This window comes from Bipolaris zeicola, assembly GCF_000523435.1.
Source record: "Bipolaris zeicola 26-R-13 unplaced genomic scaffold scaffold_25, whole genome shotgun sequence".
Lineage (NCBI taxonomy): Eukaryota > Fungi > Ascomycota > Dothideomycetes > Pleosporales > Pleosporaceae > Bipolaris > Bipolaris zeicola.
The window spans coordinates 1-24,070 of record NW_006912074.1 but is presented as its reverse complement, the minus strand read 5'-3'; the positions used below and the strand labels follow the sequence as shown (position 1 = coordinate 24,070).

Here is a 24,070-nt window from a genome sequence, read left to right as displayed (position 1 = left end):
TGATAACATATCGGAAATACATGCGGAATCGCCCAAGAGTAGGCGCAAGATCAGCATTCATCGACACGTCTACAGCCTCCACACGGATTCAGATTCCCGCATGGACCAGAGTCAGTTGCGGAACCAGCCCGGCGAGGCATGCCTACAGGCGCAGGCGTCGACGCAAGAGTGCGCTACATGCACTTTGTCCCAGGCTTATCAAGGACATGAGGGGTTGCGCGAGCTGAAACAGAGAACAGAATGACTGGCCATAGTTCCATCGGGATACCGAGCATACGAACATAGGCTTTGAGGACATATTCCAAGAGCAAGAAGGAAGAGTTTGAATCGTAGATCATATATTATCTCGGATTCATCTTAACTAGACTTACTAAGCTCATGCTTATGTATTCAATCCAACATCATAAGTCAAAAGCTATTCAATAGCTTTTCACATGAACATCCCAACCATACACGCCTTTTATCCCACATGAATCTTGAATCTCTGCTTCACCTGCTTCCTACACATGGGACACTTTGTCGGACGCGCCGGTATATGTCCATGTCTAACTGGTACTACAACATCCGCGCACCACTGACACATGACCATGTGACCGCACGGTAACACAGCTATATCTGCTAGCTGCTGGTAACACACTTGGCAAGCCAGTACCTTGGTCATTTCCTCCTCAGACTTTGGCGGCGGTCGGTCTGGTTGGTTATCCAACGAGACAAGTGGGGGCGAGGGTGGTCGAGCAGCGCGCATACGAGCGAGTTCCTGTTCGAAATCCAGACGTATATTGTGCATTTCTGCCAGCGGCTGTGTAGTTCCTCCAGCTATACCAGACAACTGGGGACGAATCTGTGACCACCAACCCGTTACTATGGGGTTGGCTGAGCTGGATTCGCCGTTGGGGTTCGCAAATATGGCGCGAATGCGTGCTTCGTCTTCTGCCTGGCTCTGACGGTACGCAACCACGAGCCTCCGCGCTGCTTCTGTGCCTTCTTCGCCACTGTTCTCGAAATACGCCATGCGTTCGGCAGAGACGTCGATTTCGCCGCTATTGCGCAGCCAGCGGATTTCGGTTACAGCGGCGTCTTCGCCGTCTACGCCTCTTCGCCGCGGGGCATAGCTCCAGACTTCGGTTGCTGGCTCCAGGCTCTCAGAAATGGATTGCGATTCCCGCATTACGCCCCAAAGTAGTTGTTCTTCGATTTCACGGCGATCTTGCGGTGATAAGGTCTCGAGCTGGGGCGCAACTTCTGTTCCCTCTGCTCTTCTCTGTTCAGCCTGGCGATGGCGGTCGTAAGCTCGTGTATACATTTGCGTGAGTGGTGACTCGTAGTCGTCTTGCTCTAACTCCTCGCGCGACCCAAATACACGAGCAAAACGTTCTCGTGCGAGCTGCATTTGTGCTTCCCGTCGTGTCATTGGTCGTGGCGGTTCGGATGGGTCCTCTTGGATCTGGGGGGTTACCAACGAATCGGGCTCTGTAGGAACAGCTGCATTGACGTTCGGGGTCTCTTCAGCCTCTCGAAGAAGGTCGTCCAACGCATCCTCTAGACTCCGTTGCGGTTCCTCCGGCCGCTCTTCCTCTGATGACAGTCTTCGCCTCCTCAGCCTATTCTCTGGCCTCAATGCATTGTTCTCCACGCCAGCCCGCAGCTGATCTAATGTTCGGGGTAGGAAACCAGGGCTGACTTCATAAAAAGGTTCTCCAATAACAGCTATGCGTTGCTCTGTACCATCGGGAAGCTTCGCGATGCGATATCCCTGATGAAACTCCCACCATCGCTCTAAGAACTCGGTCTGATCCGGTATCTCGGGTATGCGTGTCTGCGCGATCTCAAGCGGCGGGTCAGTAGCAGCAAGGCGATTGCTCCAGAACTCTAGGTGGGGGTTAGCTGACTATGACATTGGCTTGGATACACTGTCATCGTTCATACCTTTACAGAACCAGCAGTAGCCTTGCCACCTTGTGCCACGATTTACAAAACCAACTCCATCAATGTACACTCGATATGTTCTTGAATGAACGCGCTCATCGGCACATGCACAGCAATTGGGCGTGGAAGTCAGCCTGCAGCTAGTGGCAAGCTTGTGCGGGCAATGAATGTCGAGGCGTGGGCAATCTGCGGTCAAAGTGCCCATAATGAGTGAGATGAGAGTGTGAAAGAGAAAACAAGGCGGAACTTTACAAGATGATTGAGTAAAGACTGGGGGGTGTTTGGGGGACGACCAAAGGGTAAACAGCTTTGTGACGTTGGGCGGGTGGCGGACGCAGACGCGCGCAGTTGTCGTCGGCTCGGCTGCTTGCCCTTGGGAACCCTGCATAAACCATGGCGGGGCGACGCGTGGGTCGGTGGGGAAAGTGGAGCGTGCCGTTACCGTGACTCCATGCCTTTGCACATCCCTACCACTTGGCTCAACGGCCCGTCACCGCATTTGTCGAATCCCTGCGATATAGTCAACGTCTTTGTTGGAAGTGAATAAAGCAAAAGTGTGTTTCGGCCGGTTCACCACGCAATTCCAAACACTCGGGGTGCATCAATGAAAATTACTTCCCTGTGTAACGTGACTTGAGGTATAAGAAGTCTCTGGTGCCTTGCACTGGTACTCGATCCTATCCAACACTCCCTCTAGACCTACAACACCACCAAGATGCGCGTGGAAATCCATAACCCAAACGAGAGGCCCTCCACCAGGCCAGCCGCCGCATTGACTCTCAAAGAATTCAACAGCAAAACCTTGGACCCCCCCGTCCCAGTCTACCTCCCCTGGAACCTCACAGCCCAAGAATTCGCACAGATCCTCGACAGCCCCAGCGACAAACCAGCTTTCAAGTTCCCTGCACTGCGGAACTGGCTGCTGGGGCTCCTTGGAACTCTGGATGCACAGAAAAATGAATCGCATCCGTTCCATAGGCAGCCGTATCGCTTGGAAGAGCTTACAATCGAATCTGTAGACTGGTTCGACAAGAAGAATTACACGCGACTTGGATACATGAAGATTCAATCTGAGATTAGGAATGGGTCTGGTGACGGCGATTGGATACCTGGATCTGCATTCTTGCGAGGTGGAAGTGTGGCTATTCTGGTAAGTTACCCGACCTTTTTCCCTTTCCCATTCCTCTGTTTGCTTTGAGTGATGAGAAGTACTTACAATATACTCTAGGCCATCGTACAACCAACAGACGCCTCAGGGGAAGCCGAGAAACACGTCATCTTAACTGTCCAGCCTCGCCTGGCAGTTTCTAGCCTGGCATTCACCGAGATCCCAGCAGGCATGCTAGATGACTCGGGCTCCTTTACCGGAACAGCAGCACAGGAGCTGAAAGAAGAGGCGCACCTCCATGTCAAGATAGAAGAGTTGTTGGACCTGTCTGAACTTGCTTTGGAACAAGGACAAGCCGAATCCTTGGCCCCAACCGATCAGCTACGAACAGCAATGTATCCCAGCCCTGGTAAGAACAATTATATTCCCATCTCCAAGAATATTTAAGCTGACGATAGTTCTTTTCTTACTACAAAGGTGGATGCGACGAGTTTATGAAACTCTACTTATACCAGAAGCGTTTGTCACGTGCACACATGGAGTGGCTCAAGGACAGGGCGACTGGACTGGAGAATGAAGGTGAGAGGATAAGGCTGAAATTGGTTCCTCTAGAGAACTTTTGGAGAGAGGCTGCGCGCGATGGTAAAGCGCTTTCTGCGTTGGCGCTGTATGAGAATCTTCAGCGGCGGGGCAAGACTCCGGATATGCCAAAGGAGCCGGCGGAGGAGCCTAAGATATAATCTTGTAGTTCCAAAGCAAGGGTTGAGATTTGGGGGATAAGAATTTACTCAATTACTTCGAAGATATCATAGCTGAGAATATATACGTAACCAATCGTGTTTGTGTCCGTTGATGCACATTGAATTTTCCTCATTTCTGGACCTGATATCCCAAGCATGACAAATAAGCAGCCCAATTATGTATCCTAGTTGATAATAATACAATGTTTTTATAAACAACAACCAGCAAAACCACCTGCCGTATTGGAATCAAGAAAACAAAACCGGACTCCGCTACTACCAGAAATATCAAAAACAAAGAACGGCCACTCCCCCAACCTTTAAATCCTCACTCCCCCATGCTGTAACTTATCTAACCAATCCGGCTGATACTTTTTCTTCATGTGCTGCATCAAATCCACCAACGACGCCGACAAGGCCGCAGAACTCGGCCACTTCCACGACGAAAGCTCAAGCACCAGTAGCGCATTCGAGTAGAGCTGAATCAGGTTGCCCCCGAATATCGATGGCATGCTTTGGATCAGCACTGCGCCAGCGCGGTAGACCCAGTGCGGCGTCAAGCAAAGGTGGACACTGCCGCAGCTTACTACTGCTTCTCTGTGTTGACATCAGCAAGGAAAGGGGGGATGAGGTGTAGGTGGGAGAAGGGAAGGGAGGACGTACAAAACGTGCCATGCGCTTCCCCAGCAGGGGTTCAGCAAGAGATGCGTTATGTGCAGTGTGATGCGCAGGAGAGGTACCAACTCATCTTTCTCATCAAAAAGCGGGAGTAACTTTTTCACGTTTTCCTTGGCTGCGAGATCGCCTCTTCGAAACCGGTTCTGCATGCGGAAAAGGGAGCAGAGATATTCGGCGGGCTTGTTCTTGTCGAAGCAAAGTTCGGTTTCCTGTGGCTAATGTGAGTAATGTGGGGGGAAGGCAGTCGAGAGTTAGGATGGATGGGCTAGACATACAGGTTCGGGGAATAGAGCGGGGCGATCGAGGGTTGAGGCAAGTTGGTTTTCAAGACAGTAGATTGTCATGTGCATGGCTTGTAGCATTTTCACATCGTTGGGTTCAAGTTCCTGTAGGGCGCGCTTGGATTCGAGGTCGAATGCTAGACGTCCGGCGAGAGCGACCTGCTGCCCGCTATTTCCCGTCAATGGGTCAAATGAGCTGTTGAAGGCGAGGAGCAAAATGCAGCGTATTGTGTCAATGTTAGGTTCCAGAGTTGCTAATTCCAGGTGCTCCATGGCGTCAGCAAAGTATTGAGTGGCCAGCGAACGATATTTGATTGAGTTGGCTTGGTGATAGGGAAGCCTGCTTGAGAGGTGACTGCTTTGGCTATTTGGCTGTCTTTTGCCGTTATTAGGAACAAGGTAGCATGCAATTGAATACATCATGTACAGCGAGAATAGCTCTATCGAATTGAGATTGGTGGGTAGTTCGGGTTGGAGGTAGCGCAGTGAAGGGTCCAGAATAGGATAAAGAGGCTGCACAACCTCAAGGTACAACTGCTTGAGCTCATTTTGCCTTTCGGGAGAGTCCTTGTTCATGCATTGCCAGTCGTCAAGTTCGTCGTCGGCCGGCTCGCTGCGTATGTTGTGTGCTCCGTACAACCTGGGCGACTTGACTAGGCATGCCTCTGCACCTAGATAGCGATAGCTGTTCTTAACCTCTGCAAAATGGTGCTCGTACTGCGTACCATCTTGTGCAAAGGCGTCGGGCTTGACATTCACACCGAATGCGCTGCTAATGCCAGGGCCAATCGAGGCTGTCGGAGAGGGAAGCTCGCTGGATAATCGGCGCACACGATCCACCAGCCCACTGATATAACTGGGGATTCGGTTAGCCGGAGTCGGGAAGATGTGCACGCACGTTTACCTTCGTGGCAGCAATTCGTTGCGTCCGTGGTCGTAGAACATGCACTCGACTCCGGCTTTTGTGCATTGCCTGTGACGGTGAGCGAAAGAGGCGCATTAGGTAGGACGGCGAAACAGTGTACCTGCACTTTGGCAAGAGTGTATCACAGCCGCGGCGACACTCTCGGCACCTCTTGCATGCGGGCAGACTCTGGGGAAGTTGAGTGCAGGATCCTTAAATGCGGAGGCGTCTGGGGTTACCTGAATCAGCGCCTCCAGATCGAGTGCTGGGGGACTGGCGCTGGCCGTGGCTGCCATGAGGGCCAATATGTACGAGGTCTGTAGGAGAGAAGTCCGATGGCTAGCAGCACATGGGGTTCGAGCTGGGATTCATTGCACCCAGCCCTGTCGCCAGAAGGGAAGATCTGGAACGCAAATCGCATGCCTGGGGGAGGGGGGCCTAGCGAGGAGGGTTAGTGTTAGCGAGCAAGAGGTGCATCTGGTAAGCCTGGCCCAAACCGGCAGTGATCGGTGGGGAGCTACATCATCCCGCTTGCCCTCAGCTCAGGTGGCTAGCATCTTGTCCTAGGACCACGAAGACCAACATGATAAACTGTCGACTCCTTTTCCTCTTTTTCCCAGCGCAATGAAACCCACGTCCTCGTGGTACAGACGTCTACCGCTCGTTCTCGACTACCATGCAGAGCCGTACAAAGGTCCGTCGCCGTGTACTGGCGTGTGCCCGCTGCCGTAAACGCAAGCTATCAGTAAACGCGACCCTTCTCCTGACACTTGTGCCTATTCACTAACAGCGGTTAGTGCGACGGCAAAGTACCCGCCTGTTCGCGCTGCGTCGGCGCGGGAGTACAGTGTGTCGGATTCGACTCGTCGACCCAGCAGGAGGCTCCGCGATCCATTGCCGATTTCTTGGAAGCCCACATTGCCAGGCTGGAGAACCCCAGTGCTCAATCAAATGTCACCTCCTTGGCCCATCCCACTGCTGCCATGCCCTCGCCTGCAGACTCTAATTTCTCTGACGCAAAGACCACGCAGTGGCGCTCAGACAAATGTGCTTTTGCTGACACCCTAGTCAACCAAGTTATGGAAGACATCACGCCGTCATTTCTCGGCGTCTGCAAGGCCCGACCCTTCCTGCAATGCGTCGTCAAGGGTACGCGGCTACCGTCCAAGAAGGGCCCTGTCCTGTCCAATGATCTCAACGAGAACCACCCAAGATCCATACTGAACCCGCAACAAACCAAAGGCCTTTTCTATGATCTCATGCCAGATGAGGTTGGTGCAAATAAACTTTTGCGGAATTATCTCGATCGCGTCATTACGCAGTACCCTATTTACCATCGCAACGATGTCACCAAAGCCTTCAAATCCGTCTACCACAAGAGTTCTCCAGCCTCAGACGCAGGCGAGGACTCATTTCGTAACCGCTACATAGTCTGCATAATAATGGCCATATCCCTGACCACTAGTGCACGGAACAATGTACGCAAAGCAAACGACCTCGCCTATCAGCTTGTTCGGCACGCCATGCAGTGGATCCCTGAAGTTGCGACCAACGACATTCCCGGACTGCAAGCCATTCTGCTTTTGTCTCAGTACATTTTCTTGAATCCCAAGATGGCAGACTTGTGGCTTCTGACAGGCCTGATTAGCCAAGCAGTCATTGACCTTGGTCTTCATCAGGAACTACCAAATGACCCCAAGATCACTGCTTATGAGCGTGACATGCGACGCCGGATATTCTGGTGTGCGTGGGAAATGGAGGTTGGCGTATGCTGCATCTTTCTACGGCCCGCAAGTTTGCCTATCAGACAGATCGAAGTCACCTTCCCGTTGGAACTAGACGACACAGCCATCACTCAAACTAGCATATTGCCTACTGGGCGCATATCGAAATTCACCCAACGCATCATTTGCCGGTTTCGCTTGATTGAAGCAGAAATCATCTCGGTTTTGTGGCACGGCGATCCTTTTTCTGATGAATTCACGTCACTGGAGCAGTGGATTCAGCAATGTGTCGAGAACATAACGAATTGGCAAAAAGAAATATACGCAGCCGCCAACGCCAACACAGACCAAAGCCTAAATGCACGGTGGACTGAGATGTGCTTGTACTCGGACATTGCAAGCCCATACATTTTGTCACTGTTGAATCGCACCTCACGCCGAATACCCAACCCGAGCAAGGAGCAAATGATGATTGCATTAGTCAATGCCGTCAAGGTTGCCGACGGCTACTTTCAACAATCCGAAGCAGAAGCCGGCAAGATCAAATACGTGTTCCACCCATGTCATCATGTGTTCAATTGTGCCCTCATATTCCTCCAAGGCCTGCAGCGTTGCAAAAGAGACATAGCATATCACTATTCATGGCAGCAAGTGCAAGATTGGATGCACGTCTTTTCCAAATGCTTCTTATCCATCTCTGAACGATGGTCGGCTGCGAGGAGATGCTATGAAGAATACGAACGATTGCTGTTACCAGTCAAAACCGAGTACCTGGAGTATCTGGAACAGAAGGCCAGTCTTCATCCACCATCATTTCATAAAGCTAGATCGGACACGAGTAGTGTGGGTGAATACCAGATGCCGCCTTCTGGGCTTACTGAAGTCGACGAGGCTTATCAGTTTTGGACGATTTTCAACCCTACTACTTCGACGGTCGATGGCACGGATCCGATTGGACCTTATCCATATGTTAATCTACCACCCCAGGACTGGAATGAGGAGTTTTCCTTGAATGTGAACGACAATGCGGATATGATATTGGAGGTATCATGATGACCCGGCGACTTTCAGTCATTTCTTCGTACGTCATGGATTTTCGGGTTTCTGGATCCATGACCTTGTCATTTCACGACAGAATGCTGCTTGTTCAGTGTCAGGAATACTGAGACGTCTCGATATAGCCACTATGATACCGCCGGAGACTTCGTAAATGGATGTTTGTGAAAATAGGCTTCTTCTATACACGGAGTATTGTTCGCCCAACTGCTGGTGTAAGCCTTGGGGAATAATCACACACGTTGCCCATCTTCCACCCCCTGAGCCTTACCTCGTGGCTCGATTTCCACCACGTCAGATTCTTAGCATACTGCTACTGCCATTAGCGGCACAAATCACCCGGCAATTAAATAGGCCTTGGCTTCCCAATCGCCAAATCCCCGCCTAGCACTGTTTTACGGGATACAGTCTAGTGTATGCTTCGAAGTATTTGCAGGGAAACCTAGATATTAAAGGCTAAAAGGCGGTATTTCCCCAAGGGAGAACATAGTGCAGTATTGCTAGCCGATGTAATACAAGAAATCTTCGTCGCAATATTTCACAAGGTCATGATTGCAGGACGTTATGTGCAACGTGAAGCTTGCATCTCCTTTTCAGAATGACGCAAGATATGTAATATCTACTTCCTACGTCAAAGTTCCAGGTTGATCGTTTCCTCTACCTCTGTTGGTCTACCCATCCTCACGGTCGCCTTTCTATTCTTCAAATCCATTACAATATTGAAAAGCGTTCCACTTCCAGTCTCCTCTGTCTCAGTCCTGCATATTGAACCTGGTGCGTTTTGTTCATCTTCAAACAGCTGACCTACTTGTTCCCAGCTGGGGTTTTTACCCAAAGCCGCAGCATTTTCAGTCATGGTTTGAAAACGAGTCAACGAATCTTTTAGCCACACTGTATCGGTTTCGCCGGGGTGTTCGAGAAGGAGATGGTTCGTATGAACGATTTTCCCAGTGGAGTCTGGCGATAAGCGAGCGAATGTACTTTTGGTAAACTCCAGGCCCACAGCTGTCGTTGCATCGGCTATGAGGATATGGGCCGAAGATGCCATTCCGAAACTTTCTAGAGCCTGGACTGCTTCGCCCGCGGATCTGCTCTCTAAAGTCATTCGTAGGCCGAAGTGAGCGGGCATTCGAGTTGAATTTACACCGTATACTTTTATCGCGTTGAACAAAGTACCCACACCGGAGCTGTTGAAGCCGATCTTTCCAATGATGCCTGCCTCGGTGACCTGGACTATTGTGGGCTTGTTGGGCTGAGTTATCTTGGTGATAATGAGGTTTTGCTTCTGCTCCGTCATCCACTTTCTTATGTCAGCACTTCTATCTTGGTTCGTATTTTTTCTAGAATAGGATACTCACATCCCAGTTTTGCGCCAGCCATGCGTGGTCATTGGTATGCCATGAGAGCGATGTGCATCCATCGCTGAATAGCCCAAAGTTGATTTCCGTCCGAACATTCAACGCCACAATGTCTAATAAATCGCGTCCGGAGCCATCAGCAATGCCCTGCATCTCTTGGTGAAACATTGGCCATTGCTCTTTAGCTCGCTGCTCAAACACTAAAGCGTGCTCAAGCACCTGCGGCCATCTTTGCTTGCAATTCTTCAGAAACAAGCATGCATAAAACTCAATGCTCCGATTGATCTGTAGTTTAGCAGCTTGGCCATGCTGGTAGCCAATCTATGCAGATGTATTAGCAAGGACAGGAGGTTGCAGAGACAAAAATGACGTCACAACTCACTTGGTACGGCGTTCCTTCACACTCGACGAACAACATGGCGTGAAAATCAGCCCAGAACTCCTAGGATAGAAGCAAATCAACGCAGCAGTCTGCACAATCGTACATGGACATGGGGCTGCCAGAGCCATTTACGTCAACTTCAATGCGGGCGCCGCTCTCGGCAATGCTGCCTTTGCCCCGCCTTTTGCGCGCTCAATTCCGTCTTACTTATCGCCTGCGACTATCACGCCTTACCTTCGCTTATCTGGGTATGAATCTACAGTTATTCCCACGTAATGTGCTGCACCAAGACGAATTGGGTTCCTGGGCCGCTGCAAGCTAGTTTTACGTACATGCAGTATAGTAGCAGTATCCACTTTTCATGACGAGTCCGTAGCATATATGTGGCTCTACAGAACACACGCTGTGGAACAGAAGTGGCAGGGTAACGCCAATTGACCGGTATGTCGGTATGTCATGCTTGTTGCTATGCCACCGGCTACAGCGGTTGAAGTGCCTTGGGAAAATGATAAGAAGGACATGTAGCCCAGGAATAGCTTGCTGCTACAAGGTTCCATTGTAAATCCAATATAGACATTCATCTCGTCAATATGCCGAAACGCGTCCTGTGCTCATATGGTATCGATATTGATGCAGTTAGTGACAAGTATGGAATTCTCTAGGACACGGCTGACTACCCGCCCATGCTAGGTAAGCGGATGGTACGTTCACTTCAGATGATACCTTGTCTCTTTGACTAAAATCACTCCAAGGCTGAATACCAAAAACGGAGACCCAGCCAATTCAACCGATGTATCCCGCGGCGTCTTTGGTGCAACCGTAGGCATCGACCGCCTACTCAAGCTTCTAGACAAGTACCAGATCAAAGCCACCTGGTTCACACCCGCGCACACGGCAGAATCTTTCCCAGAGCAGATCCGCAAGATAATCGACAAAGGCCATGAAATAGGCCTTCACGGCTACACTCACGAATTCGTCTCAACACTCAGCGAGCAACAGCAACGAGACGTACTGGCAAAAAGCATCCAAGTCCTAACCGACATGGTAGGCAAAAAGCCTCGCGGCTGGACAGCCCCAGCCTGGAGCACCAGCAAAGAAACCGTAGCCCTCCTCGAGGAATTCGGCATTGTACATTTCCCCCCCAACCCCTCCCAAACAAAACATATCTCCAACTTACTAACGGGAATGATAGGAATACGACCACTCATTCATGCACCACGACTCACAACCCTACTACCTCCCCTCCCCGCACCTAACGACGCACACCACCACCAACACCTCACAACCCGCCTCCCACTGGATGACCCCCATGACCCCCTTAATCCCCTCCTCCATTGTCGAAATCCCCGCAAACTGGCATCTAGACGACTGGCCGCCCTTCCAACTCTCGCTCTCGCAACCCAGCACGCACGGCTACGTCGACACCGCCACCATTGAGCGGTTGTGGAAAGAGCAGTTTGAGTATTTGTATCGCGAGTGTAATGAGGGAGAGTGTTTTGTCTTTCCGATTAGTATTCATCCGCAGGTGAGTGGGAAGCCGCAGGTGCTGCTGTTGCATGAGCGGTTTATTGAGTGGGTTAATGGGCATGAGGGGGTCGAGTGGGTTACTATGGTGCAGATCGTGGATGAGTTTAAAGAGGGGAGGGTGGGGGGTGCGAGGGTGAGGGGTGGGGTTGGGAGTAGCGGTAGGGTTAGGGCGAAGTTGTGAGGGTGCCGAGATGGCGCGCCGTGGGAGGCGTTGAGGACTCCGATAATTGTCGGGGGAGGGACGTGGACGTTCTTTTCTTATTTGCTTTTTTCTTCCCGTCCTTTTTGCGGGGAAGGGCTAGGGGCGGTGCGATGCATGGAGTTATATGTGCCGCTTTCCTGCATAAGTACCGGGTATGCATGGTTGCTCCGCTTTGATGCAGCATGTGCGTGGGTCGCGGAGAAGAGCGCAGTGTGGGTTGCGGTGAAGTGCGATGGTAGCGCTTATTCAGCTCAAGAGTGGGGTTGGTAAGATTGGTATATACTGAGTGGTATTCCAATGATAAATTTGGTTATTCCTTGGTCCGTGGATCTATGCTGTTGTCGTTCCGAGTTGATGCTGGACGAGGTGTAGATTCACAGCTCTTTTTTTATATTGTTCTATTACCAGGTTGTTTCACTTGTCCTACCTATTGCTGTCTTTTCTCGGAGAAGAAGTAAAGTCTGAAGACGAAGCAGCAATATGACTCCTGATGTGCGGCTCCGACTGACCTTCTAACTTTGTGAAGCATCACTGTAATAGCAAAGGTGTTCTACAACCCCCATTTTCCCTTGTTTCGCCGAATTGGAATGTCTTTGGGATTACTTTAAAGCCGACTATAATCAGTTGAGCCGGAAGCGAGGAGAGGATACGTTATTGAAACGATGTCGACATGGAACTCTTAATATGCTGACATTCTTCAATCGTTAAACGACCCCGCATCTGCTTAGCAACAATACTCTGTCTCGAAGCCATGTCATCTTCCAACTAACAATTAACACATTACAGTCCAAACATTCTTACATACACTTCAAAGCCCCTCTACCAACCCAACCATCCACTCTTTTCATCCATAACAATCTCCACCCAACCTCACAGACAATAAGGACCAATAGAACTCCTCGGGTCATTATAGCAAGTCAGATTACAGCACTTACCCGGGTCCCCCAAATCGCAGGGTTGGCCCGGCGCATCACATACGGGTGGTCGACTCTCAACGCACGCAGTTGCGGTCGTAGTGACACTAACCGTCTAATTCACCGTCAGCACCTACTCTCTCATATGTCCTTTTCTTCTTCAAGGAAAGATCAAAGAAAACTTACCGGTACAGGTGCAAAAGTCGTAACAGTAGTAACGATAGGAGTAGGAGGAGTCTTTGGCTTCAAGCAGAGACAGCGACACGCATCTGCGATTTTTGCAGCAGGGAAACGCGCGAGTTGGGCGGGGATATTTGCGCGCTTGTCGAGCTTGACACGGCTTCCTTGGTCGAAGTATTCGATTTCAAAGTGCTGGGATGCGGCGCGTTTTTGCTGGCCGCATTGGGTCCTTGTTACTGTGACTACTTCGGTACTAGTGGTTATCCTGGGAGATTGTCAGTGACCGTTGTGAATCAAGTGTGTATATGCGTTGGTTCCCAAGTAGACTTACACGGGGGTAGGTGTGATAGTCGATGTTACGGTGGTTGTTTTGGGTGGGTTGATATATTCGCGGCAAAAATTTGTGCCTGGTACGCCGAGTTTCTTCAGAGCGTTGAGGATTTCATTGTTTTTTGTGCAAATAGCGGATTGCTGGGCTGCTACTGTTGGTTCGGGGACAGCGACTCCGAGTACGCTGGTTGCGGCTATGAGGATGAGTTTGAGGGCGAGCATGATGGAGGTCTTCTAGGTGGGCTTGGAGAGGACTGCTTGTTCGCTATGCCTATGGCCGAGCTCATTATATATATATCATATTGTCAAGTGGTGCAAATTACATGCTATTCAGGGAGCTTAGCTAAGGGGTATATGGTGTCGAGCTTGCCCATATTGTTGTGGCGCTTCTTGTCGTGACATGCTGGTTTTCTAGTGAGATCTTCAAGATTCGTTAGCGTGCAGCCTCGCGAACCCGTTGGGTAAGTGGGCGAGTCGTAGTGCAATACAAGTACATACTTTGAGGTCAATATCAGATTAGTATATGCTATTTCTCGGTTAGTACCATAGGAAATATAAAACACGATGGCGCTTTAGCCCCTGAAAGGGAAATTCTATTCGTCTGTTTGTGCTCAATCCGGCCAGTAGACATTCGGGCTAGCCGATGTGGCGCAATAATCGACGAGTCTCGCCAGTTATCAGGGGGTTGCCAGCTACCGATCAGATGTAGACTTGCTCATTATGGAAGGGCGAACAACTGAAATAGTGCTTGTAGCTTCAAAAGAAACAGAATGATAGCGCAGAGTTTTTATTGTCTTGCAGTTCTGCACTTGCGAAAGAAAACCGATAGCGATGATTCCAACTTGGGTCATAGGAAAGTTTCCGTCTACGCTTATTCTGGAGTTTAAATCTACAGTACCTGTGAGATGACACTCTTGGCGTTCAATAGTCGTCATGAGCCCAAAGGTTAGTGGAAAAGGTGGCGCACGCGGACCAGATCACTTCCATCGATTCCTTTATTACCGACACGCTGCACTCCATTGAGCACGGACAGCCGCAGCATAGTAACAGATATTGATGGGGATATGGTTGAAAATCCACTGTGGGGTTAAATTTGCTGAAAAGTAGAGGAGGTAGGGACCGCTACGAATTTCGCGCCAACAATAGACAGATTATATCGTATGTGAGAATTTAGCCAATCTATTGCCTTTTCAATTAAACAGCATCAGCACGTGAAAGGACTTTGCTAACTTCTTACCTCACCGCTAAGAGACATGGGAAGTATTCCGGGACTTGCAACACTTATCTTGCATGAAAGTCATGTATTTCCTAAATAGTCATCCGATGCACGGACCGCACCCCGAGAACCAATCATCCAATATTCCAAGGTAGTAGTAATCAGTCCCGCTCTGCATACATACTACATACACTACAAACATACATACATCAACTAACCCCATAACTCAACCAACATACACAAGAATGGATGACACGCCACCATCCGTCAAGAAGACAAAACTACAATGGCGCACCCTCACCCCAGCCCTTCTCCCCCACCTCTCCCACATAGCGGCAACAATCCACCCCGGCCTCGCTGAACGCGACGCCGTCTTCCTCGAACGCATAACTCTGTTTCCAACAGGTTGTCTCGGATTATTCGACGAAGAGTCCAACACACTATATGGCTATTTAATTTCACATCCGATCCGGCACCAGGAACCGCCTGAGCTGGATTCGCTGCTTGGAGAAATAGCAGAAGATGCGGATCAGTATTATATTCATGATTTGGCTATTTTGGCTGAAGCTAGGGGGTCTGGTCTCGCGCAAAGGGGGGTTGAAAAGGTACTGGGTACGGCGGCTCAGGCGTACAAGACAAGTTGTTTGGCATCTGTATATGGGACGACGGCATTTTGGGGGAAGTTTGGGTTTGAGAAGCCAGAGGTGGTTAGTGCAAGGTTGGGTGAGAAGTTGCTTGGTTATGGGGATGAGGCTGTGTATCTTGAACGAAAGAATGGGTGAGAGTGTAGTAGCGGCATTACAAGTACGGATTATGCATACCACATACCCGATGCGGCGATTACGTCATTGTGGCTTGAAGCAAAAACAATCACGGAAAGACCAAGATGGAAGGCAAGGTTTATGTGGCTGTTTTGGCTTGACTGGGAAAGTCAGAGCCGCCGCGCGCTGTACTAAAGTAATATACTAAGAGCAGGGGTATTCAGATGTATAGAGTGTGCTCAGTCCATGTACTTGAGAAACAGATGGTGTTAGATTGGATATTTATTTATATTGACGGTCATCTAGATTATCGGAACTTGGAGAGGCTGCTTACAAGCTGGCTAAATTTAGTCAAGCTTAGAATTTGCAGAGGGCTTGCAAAGTGTCCTTGGTGGTGTGCGAGGATTCCTTGACAATGTTGATGAGTGCCTTGAATCTGCGGTGTGTTAGGTATTGTCAAAATCATGCGGAATTATTTGGCCACTCACTCGGGTGTGCCGGCTTCTCCAAACAATTCGTACAAGAAGCTCTCGCTGGTGGTGACAATGGCGCCTTCGTGTCTTAATCTTGCCAGGGCAATTGGAATCTCTTCTTTGTTGCAGCTGCTTACGCCGTCTGCGATGACATATACCTTGTGCTTTCGCCTGAGAAGATCCAGAGTGGTCTGGGTGATGCAGATATGGCTCTCAATGCCAACAACGATGGCGGACAGCGGGCCGGGGGCGTTGAGAGAGTCGAGGGCCCTTTCAACTTCCGGGGTACTAGAGAAATCAGCCTGAATTGCTACGTAGATGGCATTGAGACATGCATCATGGAGAAGAGAGTTTTGTCAAGATGACAAACAGTCTTGACGCCATCGGGGGCATCGAGCTTCAGCTCTGGACACGTCTCGCCCAACCGTGCACGATTTTGGGTAGTTGCAATGACGGGGATGTTAAGCACCTGGCCTGGGGGAGGGGGGTGTTGGTCAGCAGCAAGCGAGCAGGGTCATGGAAACATGCAAGACATACTTGCTCGAAGCAGCTTCTGTGCCGTTGCAATCACCTTGGGGAACTCATAGATGGCGGGGCGGAACTTTTCCTGCAGATCGCAAATACTGGTATACTATGAGCGGACACGATGGTGGTGGTGGTGAATGTTGGAGTCGGCGGAGTCATACAAGAGGGCGGGGTTCGCTAGGGACCATCAGCCATGTCGGTACAGATGCAACGTGGTTGCTCAGCCGTCAGTCTATGTATATACCTATGCGGTGCGGGGCCATGGCTGAAGAGGAGAATGTACGAAATATTTTGAGCGGGTTGAGGGTGGGGCGTGTGTACAGCATGCGTGGGAGGAGCAGAAACGGGGCATGGTGCGGCGCAGTCATGGTGGCGTGCAGACGGAGCGGTGCAGCAGCCGCCATGGCTCGGCTAGAGTACTTGCGGCGACATGGACATGGACATGGACATCGGCTGCGGCTTCCCCTGGGGTTCAGCGCGCCTGCCGTTTCTGCCACTGCCACGGCCACCGCCGCCGCCGCAATGGCAGGAGCAGCGACAATGGCCGTGGCCGTGCCCCGTGCACCCCACGCAGCACGCACCTGCCGCCTGCCGTGGCCCTCTCTCCCTCCCCCTCCCCCTCCCAGAAATATTTCCGGCCATGTGAAACGGGCCCGGATTGCGCGCATATTGAGCCCCAATTTACTGCGTCAAAACATTTTCCCTGAGTCGGCGCAAGCCCTGGTATAACCACACGAGATTGTCCGAGACGGCCTCAGGAGAGGGCCGCACTTGGCTGCCGGCAGCACGGTGCTGTCCCTGCATCCGTTCGCGCGGTACACTCGGTCAAGGTGAGATGAGATGAGCGTCAGACGAGGCCAAAAATACTCTTTTTTCGCTGTGCGAAGGCCGGTCTGCAGCAGCTCTTTGCGGTCTACATACGTATGTACGTACAAGGCACAGTGCCAGCCCGTCTGACCTGGCATCCAACACGCCCCCCCCTACAATCTCACCAGAGGCCGCCATCCCTTGCCATGTACGCAATAAGGGGCTCCAGCGCCGCCCTGCCTGCCGCCGCCCAGCGTGCTACTGCTACTGCCTCTGCTACCACTCGTACTACTGCTTGGTGCTGATGCCGCCCAGCCAGCGACGGTCAACCCGACTCCACGCTGTTGGAAGGATAGACGAGAACTAGCCTTGGGACATGGCCAGATGCCGCCTAGTCAGCAGCGTTGGGGCTGACGCAGTTGGGTGCTGAGCATGTGTAACGCGCTGAGGGTGCCAGTTGACCTAGTCGATTGCATTACACCTAGACTGAACCACCGTGGCGCTGTGGGCGTGTGCTTTCCCCTCTGCCTTCCTTGTCTTTGCTCGGTGCTCCGAGCGCGGAGCAGGCTTCCCGACGTCGTAGCCATGGCCGTCGTGGTTGGTAGTTGTGGTATTAATCGTCGTGATGTTGGTGCCGGAAGCCATGGCGCGGTCGAGTCTTGTCCAGACAATCCAGGTACATAGTATGTACTACTAGTTGTTAGATACGCAGATACTTTGCTGCACCCACAGCCCCTGCCCGGCAACGACGCAGCCCTCATGGGCTCATTAGATTGGAGTGCAAAGTGCATATAGTCGGTCGAGAAGGCGCCCCTGTCGCCAGTCACGGTTCTGGTGTAGGTGACGGCACGCGCCCTCCCCAAAGCGCTCTAGACGTAGCTCTGTGCGTTTATCCCCCCGTTAGGCCTACGCCCCATGCATTATACGTACTTTGTACTTACATACTGCAAGCAACAGAACCTCGCAGACAGACTGTTGCCCTTTTCTTCTGCACTGCTTCGCTCGCTGTCTGCAGTGCCCATCCTCCCTCCCCACTCACCCACCCACCACCACCACACCACCTGCGTCTGGCCCGTTGATTAGCGCCTGGCCCGTCCAACCACTCAGCGCCCCCCATTCCCACCACATCGTTCCCACAAGGCCAGCCCAGCAGGGGTTCTCTCCAGCACCAGCACCAGCACCAGCAACTCGCTCGCCCGCCCAATTCAAGACAACACTCGCTGCAAAAGCGCCCGCCTCATTCACGCGCTGCCTCGACCTGCTCTGGAAGCACTTCTCACCCTCCTTCTCCCCGTCTCTCTTGTCCTCTGCCCTGGCACAGTGAGCAGCGGCAGAAGCCCCTCCCGGACTACCGCTCGATTTCCCCTACCCATCGGCCACTAAAGTTTATGACCAACCGCCGCCACAACAACCCCCAATATCTTTACATCCACCATCCCCAGCCCATCCACACCGACTCCCGCCCAACAAAGGACCACGCCGCCGCCCTTTACTCGCCCGCCCTCTGCTTGCCGCAGCAACCTCTGCGCTCGCACCTCCAGTACGCTCAGCTGCCCCCGTATCTGCTGCTGCACCCCTTCCTGCAGCTTGCGCGCATCGACGAAGTGCATCAATCCCTCTCGCACACTCCCTTTCCAGCCGTAATTGTGTCTCCCCACTCGCTGAGCCCGCCGCCCCAGCGGGACTCAGGCCGCACCCACTCCAAGAAGCCTCCCGTCAAGACGGCACAGGCACCCAAAGATACCACAGATGGGCATAAGGATACAAAGCGCAGCGTGCCCAACTGCACGCCCACGGTGACATCAAACGGTGCTCCAAACATGGCAAGCAAGCGGGAACAGGCAGCGCAGCCGCCTCTCACCGACACACAGACACAGGCACAGGCGCGACCGCAGCGACCGTCTATAGTCTCGCACCACTCGAGCTCAGTCCCATCTACTCCCTTGCAGGTCGCCCGCAAATACAACACGCCCTCACGCTCGCCCTCGCCCAACGGCGGCCTGGGCGGCCATTCGCCACGCTCCGTATCCTCCGAAGCAAACGGCGCCATGCCTACCCTTAGGCCCGCCCGTCCCTTCAAATGCCGGTTCGAAACCAATGTTGGCATGCTGGGCAGGAGACGAATGCCTTACCAATCAGACGAGATATTGGACAAGGCCAAAGAGGAGCCCAAGAAGAGCTTGGACCCCCACGAAGACGACAAGTTGAGCGGTGACATGCGCGAGCTGTATGACCGGTTGCTGCCCAAGCAACAGGATAACGATACGCGAGAGCGCTTCGTGAAAAAGGTGCAGCGCATACTGGAAACTGAGTTTCCGGGTACGCAAATGATGGTCCATGTGTTTGGGTCCTCGGGCAACATGCTATGGACATCGGAGAGCGATGGTAAGCGTCACGCTTTACACCAAGTTCCGCGCTAACCCTGGTAGTTGACATTTGCATCCAAACGCCCATGAAAAGGCTAGAAGAGATGCACCCGCTGGCTGAGGCTCTCGACAAGCGTACGTGAGCAATGTCACTCTGCTTGGCTGCGACTAACATTTACAGATGGCATGGAACGTGTCGTGTGTATTCCCGCAGCCAAGGTCCGGATAGTAAAAGTCTGGGATCCCGAGCTGCAGCTCGCCTGCGATATCAACGTGAATAACGTCGCCGCAATCGAGAATACACGCATGATCAAGACATACATCCAGCTAGATGACCGTGTACGGCCATTGGCAATGATCATAAAATACTGGACAAAACGCCGTATCCTTAACGATGCTGGTAAGTGCACTGCAACACTTCTTGCTTCTCATTTAACCCTTGGCAGGCATTGGTGGCACAATCAGTTCGTATACGTGGATATGTATGATTCTCAACTTTCTTCAAACACGGGATCCACCGGTTCTGCCCAATCTACATGAGCTCCCCCAGCGAGCACGAGACGGAACGACCGGTCAGCCGTCATTATCGAGTTTCGCCGATGATGTTGGAAAGCTGAGAGGTTTTGGGGAAAAGAACAGGGAAAGTCTGGGCCAGTTGCTCTTTCACTTCTTCCGTCTATATGGCCATGAGGTAGACTACGAAAAGGAGACAATCTCGGTGCGCCAGGGTAAACGCATACCAAGAGAAGAAAAAGGCTGGCACCCGGGCGGTGGTCAGAAGGAAGGCGTCAACCGCCTTTGTGTAGAGGAGCCCTTTAACGTTGATCGAAATCTCGGAAACTCGGCAGATGACTACGCGTGGCGTGGGATACATCTGGAGATACGTCGGGCTTTCGATTTGCTCGCAGATGGTCAGCAGCTTGACAAAGTGTGTGAGCAGTTTGAGTATCCCCCCGAAGAAAAGTCCAACGCCATCTTCAAGAAACCGCAGTCCCAAAAGGCGATCATCACTTCGAGTGTGCCAAATCGCAGTGGCCGCGGTGGTTCCAACTCGCGCGGGGGGAGAGGCGGTTTTAACCTCAAGGGTCAGCATGGAGGCAGCAGACGTTCTTCTAACAGCTCGAATTACAGTCAGGGTCGCCCACCCTTTCTGCACAGTCCACCCATTCCTGCAAGTGCTGGTCCAGAATATTTCAGCTTCCCTCGAGGTATTCACGACCAGCTCCATGATCAGCTGTACCAGCAATACCAGATGTTGGAAATGCAGTCAAATTCTTTGCGTGCGCAGTTGGCCGCGCAGCAGCATGCTCAGCAAGCACACCAAGTAAGAGCTGCTCAGATGCATGCCCATGCCGTTGCCCAGGCACAAGCACAAGGACGAGCACCAAACAGCGTGAGCGGGTCACCTCAAAAGTCGCCGTATGTTAATGGACGTCAAAGCCCTAGGCTGGCTGAGCGTGGAATGCCGCCAAACGCTCTCCCTCAGGGATTCCTATATCACTACCCTGGCTTCTACAATCCCTCTCAGGTGGATCTTAACGGATCACAGGATGGCTCACGGACAAACCCATCTTCGCCATCTCTGAGCAGTAGCATGCCTGGTGTACATCGAGGTGTTCACCGCGCATCAAATGCTAGTGAGACAACCTCACTTCGTTCGCACTCGCAGCCGCCACGTAACGCTGCTCAGCAGCCTGTCATTGTTGGGTATCCGCCTATGCCTCAGTTCGTTGACCCAAGCATGTTTGCCGGCTACCCCATTGCACGGTCTTCGCAAGATCTCTCAACTACACAAGCCACGTCAGATGTTCCGGTAAATCCAATGGCTGCTCAACAGGACTCGGCCCCATCTTCAGATAATGGCTCACCGAAGGACTACGTGGGCTATTCTGTAGCAGAACAGCCGCAGCCGCAGCCGCAGCCAACGCCGGTACGTTCATTACAAGAGTACACTGTGTCGGCAATTCCATCTTTCAGCGAACTGGCCCAGCGCCGCAGACGGGTGTCGCCAGAGATTACCCAGCCTCTTTTGAACACTGCATTGCGGCGGGTAACAAGATCACCTTCTCCACTGGGAGGTCATATGCGAAGTTGTTCGAGCGGTATTGCCCAGCCAAACGATGCCGTGCCCGAGCAGCGCAAGTCGCGCGTTGACTCCGTACGGCCTGCGCCTATTGATAACGGTCCAGTCATTGTCAATGGCTCGTTTCCTACACAGCCCCGTCCCAAGGCTGACACATTCGATACCGCTCCACTTGAGGCGCCACCTTCAGCTCCACTTGCCATGTATCCCGACGACCAAGCCATTCAACAAATCCAACAGCTCCAGGCACGTCAGCAATTAGTACTCCAGGAAATGCAGAGGCAAAAGGTAGTAGAGAACATGGGGCCTTCAATTGTCAATGGGTCCATGAATGGGCACCCATCAGTGGAGTTGAATGGCATGCCGCGTGCACCCGATGAAAGTCAGCAGCCATTTCCTACAGTTGGCGATGCCTGGGTAAACTACGAGATACCCAATAACCACCACGGTGATCGCGTTGAAGACGTATCGCCAACCCGTATGGTTCCTAATCCTCAGTGGGCTGCGCCTGCATATCCCAATGGTCTTCCACCTCTAGAAACGACAAATGTGCAGCGAGCGCATCCCCAGGAGGTCAAATCTGCAACCATCCCTTTACTGTCACCAGTGTTTGAGACTCGCACACCCTCTCCAACTGTGACACGTTCTTCTGAACTCAGCAAGGTTGTGAACAGCAGCAATGGGCACAAGTCACAGTCAAAGTCAAACAACCAGCAGCAACACCGCCGCGGATCGGTTACAAATGGATCGAACAGCAACGGCAAGGATAACCGCAACAGCCAGCAACAAAAGGCTGCTCAAAACCACGAGCGCACAAACAAAGCGAATGCAGGAAGTTCTGGCCCTAGCTCTTGGCAACAACAAGCTCCCCGTAAGAAGGGGAAGAATAAGAAACCAAGGGCGCCAGAGCAGAAAGCCATGGGTGAGCCATTGCCTGCCAATGCTGCTGATCGGAAAGGTGGTTAATATGTTACCACTTTCGTTGTTTGAAGAATGCCTTTTGCGCCGGTTGAGATAGACCGTACCCGGTTGTTTTTTTCTGGATATCTCGGAAGCAAACAAGACGTCCGCTCTGGTTCGGCAGTCCAGAGTTTTCTTCGGTAATGTCTCTATGCCCAGGCCCCGCAAAGCCATTCGCTATTATCGGGAGATGCCGTCAGCGCCCACGAACTGAACTGCGAAATGTGTAAGGAAAAGAAGAAAAAGGAGAAAAAAAGACTTGCGCCATGGTCTTCCACATGGCCTTGATGACGTTGGCATTGTCGTTATACTCGGCGTCGCGAAAAGGACGCGGCCGCGCAGAGCGTTGTTTGTTTCTCCCATTTGAGCGGCGTTGTTGAACCTTTGTTCGAGCGCGAAAACACACACACATGCATGTTATCGCATCAATTTGGAGTTTCTTTGCTGTTATTTTTTTCACTAGTAGGTTCAGGTTTCTCTCTCGGGCTCATTTCATACAGGATATATTGGTACGGCAAAGCGTGTGCGACTTTTGTTTTCTTTTTTACCCCTCAAACACTCGAGGTCACAGGCTGGAAAAGACGCATATGTGCGTGCGTGTGTTCATTCATGGGCTGGCTCATTGTGATGGTTTGTTTTTTTGTTATTATGGGATTTTCTCGTCCGGCTCATGAGGGAGGAGGGGGTCCTAAATCATTGGTTCAAAGGGATGGTCGGGGGCGATGGTGGATGGGAGGCGCCATGTATAGATAAAAAAAGAACGACCAGGAACAGTGGTTGGTGATGGGGAGGGAGGGGGAGGGGACAAAGGGTTCCAAATGTCCATATGGCAATGGCTTTTGCTTTGTATCTTTGATGTCTTCCGCGGATGAAAAGGGTAGAGAAATGATAAATTGTTAAAAGTTATGACGGTTGGGTTCGCGATATGTGTGAAGTAGAGAGCTACGGAAATGATGATGTATGCTAATAGTACTGTAATTTGTCTCACCTCACCTTATCTCATCATGAAAAGATTCCGGCAACATCGTAAGTATTCCCCCTTTTTTTTCCCCGCTACACAATACTTCCTTTCGATTCTTCCTTGTCGAAACAATGTAGAGTTGTATACTAAAATTAATCATCATTCTGTTCGGCCCAGTATAGTCCTTTCCTTGTGGTGAGATGCGTGGTTTGGCTGGGAATGAATGGAAGAGGTGTGTTGTTTGGAAATGGGAAGGTTGAGATGGATGGGGGGTTGCGTAGGTTTGGTATGTTTTGAGGGTGTTGGTTGGAGAGAAGGTGGTGTGAGATTGGAGCATATATGGGGGTTTATGTTGCTATTGGCATGTTTTGTAGGAAGGAAATGTTAGGTTTTTGGTAATTTCGTTGTGTGGATGGGTTAGTTGAAAAAAATGGTGGTATACCTTGCTATATGGATGATGTGCTAGTATCACGTAACGTGAGCGGCAAGCGAAGCGGCCGGGTAAGCGAAGCGGCCACCTAATTAAGTATTTTATCTTTGTACGTTAATAACTCAACACCACAACATAGTATTGCATTAAGAAGTAGCTTAAATTAATCGTCTACTTC

General features: G+C 51.5%; 12 protein-coding genes across 12 annotated transcripts; 6 read left to right on the top strand and 6 right to left on the bottom strand.

Annotated features, from left to right (window-relative positions):
* Positions 1-460: 460 nt before the first annotated feature.
* On the bottom strand, positions 461-2,131 carry COCCADRAFT_34208 (uncharacterized protein; the record flags this gene model as incomplete). The annotated part of the gene is made up of 2 exons (XM_007711103.1): positions 461-1,869; positions 1,927-2,131. The coding sequence occupies 2 exons, from the start codon at positions 2,129-2,131 to the stop codon at positions 461-463; spliced, it is 1,614 nt and encodes a 537-aa protein (XP_007709293.1).
* Positions 2,132-2,641: 510 nt separating this feature from the next.
* Positions 2,642-3,774, top strand: COCCADRAFT_34207 (uncharacterized protein; the record flags this gene model as incomplete). Its single annotated transcript, XM_007711102.1, has 3 exons — positions 2,642-3,076; positions 3,155-3,443; positions 3,512-3,774. 3 exons carry the CDS (start codon positions 2,642-2,644, stop codon positions 3,772-3,774), a joined length of 987 nt encoding a protein of 328 aa, XP_007709292.1.
* A 320-nt stretch (positions 3,775-4,094) lies between these two features.
* On the bottom strand, positions 4,095-5,933 carry COCCADRAFT_88441 (uncharacterized protein; the record flags this gene model as incomplete). Its single annotated transcript, XM_007711119.1, has 6 exons — positions 4,095-4,371; positions 4,438-4,667; positions 4,728-5,589; positions 5,638-5,706; positions 5,759-5,826; positions 5,877-5,933. The coding sequence occupies 6 exons, from the start codon at positions 5,931-5,933 to the stop codon at positions 4,095-4,097; spliced, it is 1,563 nt and encodes a 520-aa protein (XP_007709309.1).
* Positions 5,934-6,313: 380 nt separating this feature from the next.
* Positions 6,314-8,414, top strand: COCCADRAFT_23791 (uncharacterized protein; the record flags this gene model as incomplete). Its single annotated transcript, XM_007711091.1, has 2 exons — positions 6,314-6,331; positions 6,435-8,414. The coding sequence occupies 2 exons, from the start codon at positions 6,314-6,316 to the stop codon at positions 8,412-8,414; spliced, it is 1,998 nt and encodes a 665-aa protein (XP_007709281.1).
* Positions 8,415-9,048: 634 nt separating this feature from the next.
* Positions 9,049-10,193, bottom strand: COCCADRAFT_88427 (uncharacterized protein; the record flags this gene model as incomplete). The annotated part of the gene is made up of 3 exons (XM_007711118.1): positions 9,049-9,717; positions 9,776-10,096; positions 10,158-10,193. 3 exons carry the CDS (start codon positions 10,191-10,193, stop codon positions 9,049-9,051), a joined length of 1,026 nt encoding a protein of 341 aa, XP_007709308.1.
* A 554-nt stretch (positions 10,194-10,747) lies between these two features.
* COCCADRAFT_23789 (uncharacterized protein) lies at positions 10,748-11,865 on the top strand (the record flags this gene model as incomplete). The annotated part of the gene is made up of 4 exons (XM_007711090.1): positions 10,748-10,792; positions 10,848-10,858; positions 10,910-11,285; positions 11,350-11,865. The coding sequence occupies 4 exons, from the start codon at positions 10,748-10,750 to the stop codon at positions 11,863-11,865; spliced, it is 948 nt and encodes a 315-aa protein (XP_007709280.1).
* A 1,012-nt stretch (positions 11,866-12,877) lies between these two features.
* On the bottom strand, positions 12,878-13,532 carry COCCADRAFT_88268 (uncharacterized protein; the record flags this gene model as incomplete). Its single annotated transcript, XM_007711117.1, has 3 exons — positions 12,878-12,907; positions 12,987-13,245; positions 13,312-13,532. The coding sequence occupies 3 exons, from the start codon at positions 13,530-13,532 to the stop codon at positions 12,878-12,880; spliced, it is 510 nt and encodes a 169-aa protein (XP_007709307.1).
* Positions 13,533-14,771: 1,239 nt separating this feature from the next.
* COCCADRAFT_34201 (uncharacterized protein) lies at positions 14,772-15,308 on the top strand (the record flags this gene model as incomplete). The annotated part of the gene is made up of 1 exon (XM_007711101.1): positions 14,772-15,308. One exon carries the CDS (start codon positions 14,772-14,774, stop codon positions 15,306-15,308), a length of 537 nt encoding a protein of 178 aa, XP_007709291.1.
* Positions 15,309-15,644: 336 nt separating this feature from the next.
* Positions 15,645-16,548, bottom strand: COCCADRAFT_34200 (uncharacterized protein; the record flags this gene model as incomplete). Its single annotated transcript, XM_007711100.1, has 6 exons — positions 15,645-15,723; positions 15,776-16,048; positions 16,096-16,234; positions 16,298-16,383; positions 16,447-16,462; positions 16,530-16,548. 6 exons carry the CDS (start codon positions 16,546-16,548, stop codon positions 15,645-15,647), a joined length of 612 nt encoding a protein of 203 aa, XP_007709290.1.
* A 139-nt stretch (positions 16,549-16,687) lies between these two features.
* COCCADRAFT_88351 (uncharacterized protein) lies at positions 16,688-17,014 on the top strand (the record flags this gene model as incomplete). The annotated part of the gene is made up of 1 exon (XM_007711116.1): positions 16,688-17,014. One exon carries the CDS (start codon positions 16,688-16,690, stop codon positions 17,012-17,014), a length of 327 nt encoding a protein of 108 aa, XP_007709306.1.
* A 901-nt stretch (positions 17,015-17,915) lies between these two features.
* On the bottom strand, positions 17,916-18,220 carry COCCADRAFT_88284 (uncharacterized protein; the record flags this gene model as incomplete). Its single annotated transcript, XM_007711115.1, has 3 exons — positions 17,916-17,973; positions 18,034-18,119; positions 18,140-18,220. 3 exons carry the CDS (start codon positions 18,218-18,220, stop codon positions 17,916-17,918), a joined length of 225 nt encoding a protein of 74 aa, XP_007709305.1.
* A 260-nt stretch (positions 18,221-18,480) lies between these two features.
* On the top strand, positions 18,481-22,507 carry COCCADRAFT_88322 (uncharacterized protein; the record flags this gene model as incomplete). The annotated part of the gene is made up of 4 exons (XM_007711114.1): positions 18,481-19,477; positions 19,522-19,593; positions 19,640-19,858; positions 19,905-22,507. 4 exons carry the CDS (start codon positions 18,481-18,483, stop codon positions 22,505-22,507), a joined length of 3,891 nt encoding a protein of 1,296 aa, XP_007709304.1.
* Positions 22,508-24,070: the final 1,563 nt, after the last annotated feature.